General features: G+C 41.0%; 1 protein-coding gene across 1 annotated transcript; it reads left to right on the top strand.

Annotated features, from left to right (window-relative positions):
* The first annotated feature begins 263 nt into the window (after positions 1 to 263).
* Positions 264 to 1,321, top strand: LOC148021771 (uncharacterized). The gene is made up of 3 exons (XM_087696652.1): positions 264 to 490; positions 603 to 787; positions 936 to 1,321. The coding sequence occupies exons 1-3, from the start codon at positions 367 to 369 to the stop codon at positions 1,041 to 1,043; spliced, it is 417 nt and encodes a 138-aa protein (XP_087552778.1). The 5' UTR covers positions 264 to 366; the 3' UTR covers positions 1,044 to 1,321.
* The last annotated feature ends 631 nt before the right edge of the window (positions 1,322 to 1,952 follow it).

Here is a 1,952-nt window from a genome sequence, read left to right as displayed (position 1 = left end):
ATTAGCTAGGCTTTATTAATGGCACATGAGGCCCAATTAGGTAGCTCTTCTTCTGCCATGCCATCTGGAATGGCCCATGTAAAAGCGTTTCCTATGAAAGTAAACGATGAACGAATACATAGACTAGCTGTGTTTCCTATGAAAGTAAACGATCAACCACTAGATGGAGCCGCACTATTTATTTATTACTCATGTCGATGCTCACTATGGACTCACGGAAAAATACTCTCTCTAAAAATTGGTTTCGCATCAAGAAGGTGGGAAAGTATAAAATGGTGGCCTCGTGCTCTCGTTTGTGTCGTGATCCATCGCAGACATAGGCGCGCGCAGAGAGAGAGAGAGAGAGAGAGACAGAGAGAGAGAGAGATGGCCATCCCTCAGTGCGTTCTCGCGTCTATCTTGTTAATGATAGTTTTAGGTCATGCGGGTTTCGGACTGACAGAGGATCGTAATCTAAATATCCAGACTAAGCGAGTTCCCACAGACACAGGTAATATCACGTTTAGAGTACGTGCATGCATAACATTTAGCTCCATTCGCGTATAAATCTCTCTCCCCTGCTCTTTCTCTCGTGATTTCACTTGATCCTAATGCGATTACAGATGATATGGCAAATGCCAATTTTAACATCAACGGGACTGTAGTTTCTCCTGCTCTCACAAATGATAACGACCCCATTTCTGATGTCGCGCCGGCCGTTCCTTTGACGGGAGAACTCATAATCGTCAACAACACTGACAAAGACATCAAACACAAGAGCTCTTCGCGTAGTCGCAAATGCAGAGAGGTAAACTACGGACTCCATAATTTTCCGGGGGCTACTTCTTGTGGATCGAGATAATTTGAGCGCACGTATTCAATTAAACTCAGTTAGATCACGATGATTAACCATGGAGAGAAATTGTTGAAGGAGTTAAATAATTGTGTATGTGCAGCATGGTCGACGTCCCCGCAAGGAACTCTTGTACCATCGGCTTTTGATCGACCAGCTGGACTACCCCTCAGCTCGAACTCATCCTCCCCGCGAGCCCCCTCGCAAATAATCCTCCAATAATCATACTCTTAGTGATGCGAAACTGGATTATCCTCTTCCTGACCCTCCTTAAGTAGTAGCATGATCATTGTTCATATAGTCAACATCATGTCGTCGTTTTCTGTGATCTCCTCCTGTGCCATACTTGGAAATTGTCATGGCTGCCGACACGCTATCAATATCATGTTTTCTCTGCATCTTTTCTTTCTTGTTTCTTCCCATGAACCTGCACGGTCTATCATTCGCTTTATGATTCTTGATCACAAATCAAGCCTTGTTGTAAACATTCCGCGGAATAGACGGTAAAAGTCTCTGTATCGCGAGACTTTAATTCTGTGCCGATATTTGAGTATTGGCTGTTTCTCTCTCGTATGTGATAGCCTATTAGCCTATTAAAAGATTGATGTACACGATAATCACAAGGATCTTTTATTGAGTCCCTACGTAGGGAATTCCGCAGAACCTAGGAAAATTTCCCATATTTCCTACATATATACGTATGTAATCCCTATATATAACTAGGCATTTCAATTTCCTATATGTACAGGGAATTATAGAATTACCTATATATACCTAGGAAATGTAATCTCCTATATGGGAACGTAGGCAAGGATTCTATAATTCCCTATATATACCTAGGAAATATAATTCCCTATATGCAAATGTAGGCAAGGATTGTAGGCTGATGGAGAGAATTACCTACATTCTCTAAGAACTTCCTATGTAGGGAAATTTTGAAAAACCGAAGATTTGATTTAGGTTTCATGGAAATAATACAGTTTTGGTTAGTAATATAGCATATAGCACTATATTGTTAAAACTAGATTCCGTAAACGCTAATGTTGGGTTTATGTTGAGCTATCTCATTTTCCAAACATGTTGCTAAGGGTGCTCTAAGTGGACCTTTATATAAATTAGA

This window comes from Lygodium microphyllum, chromosome 17, assembly GCF_053477565.2.
Source record: "Lygodium microphyllum isolate KBCC chromosome 17, Lygodium_microphyllum_v1.1.10, whole genome shotgun sequence".
NCBI lineage: Eukaryota > Viridiplantae > Streptophyta > Polypodiopsida > Schizaeales > Lygodiaceae > Lygodium > Lygodium microphyllum.
Note: the sequence above shows the minus strand (reverse complement) of the source record. Positions and strands in the feature narration are given on the sequence as shown.

Bases quoted from the DNA above. Each gene is read 5' to 3' on its own strand.
- LOC148021771 (XM_087696652.1), top strand. From the start codon at position 367: ATGGCCATCCCTCAGTGCGTTCTCGCGTCTATCTTGTTAATGATAGTT. The intron at 491-602 runs GTAATATCACGT...ATGCGATTACAG, and splicing joins GCGAGTTCCCACAGACACAG to ATGATATGGCAAATGCCAAT. The intron at 788-935 runs GTAAACTACGGA...GTGTATGTGCAG, and splicing joins GTAGTCGCAAATGCAGAGAG to CATGGTCGACGTCCCCGCAA.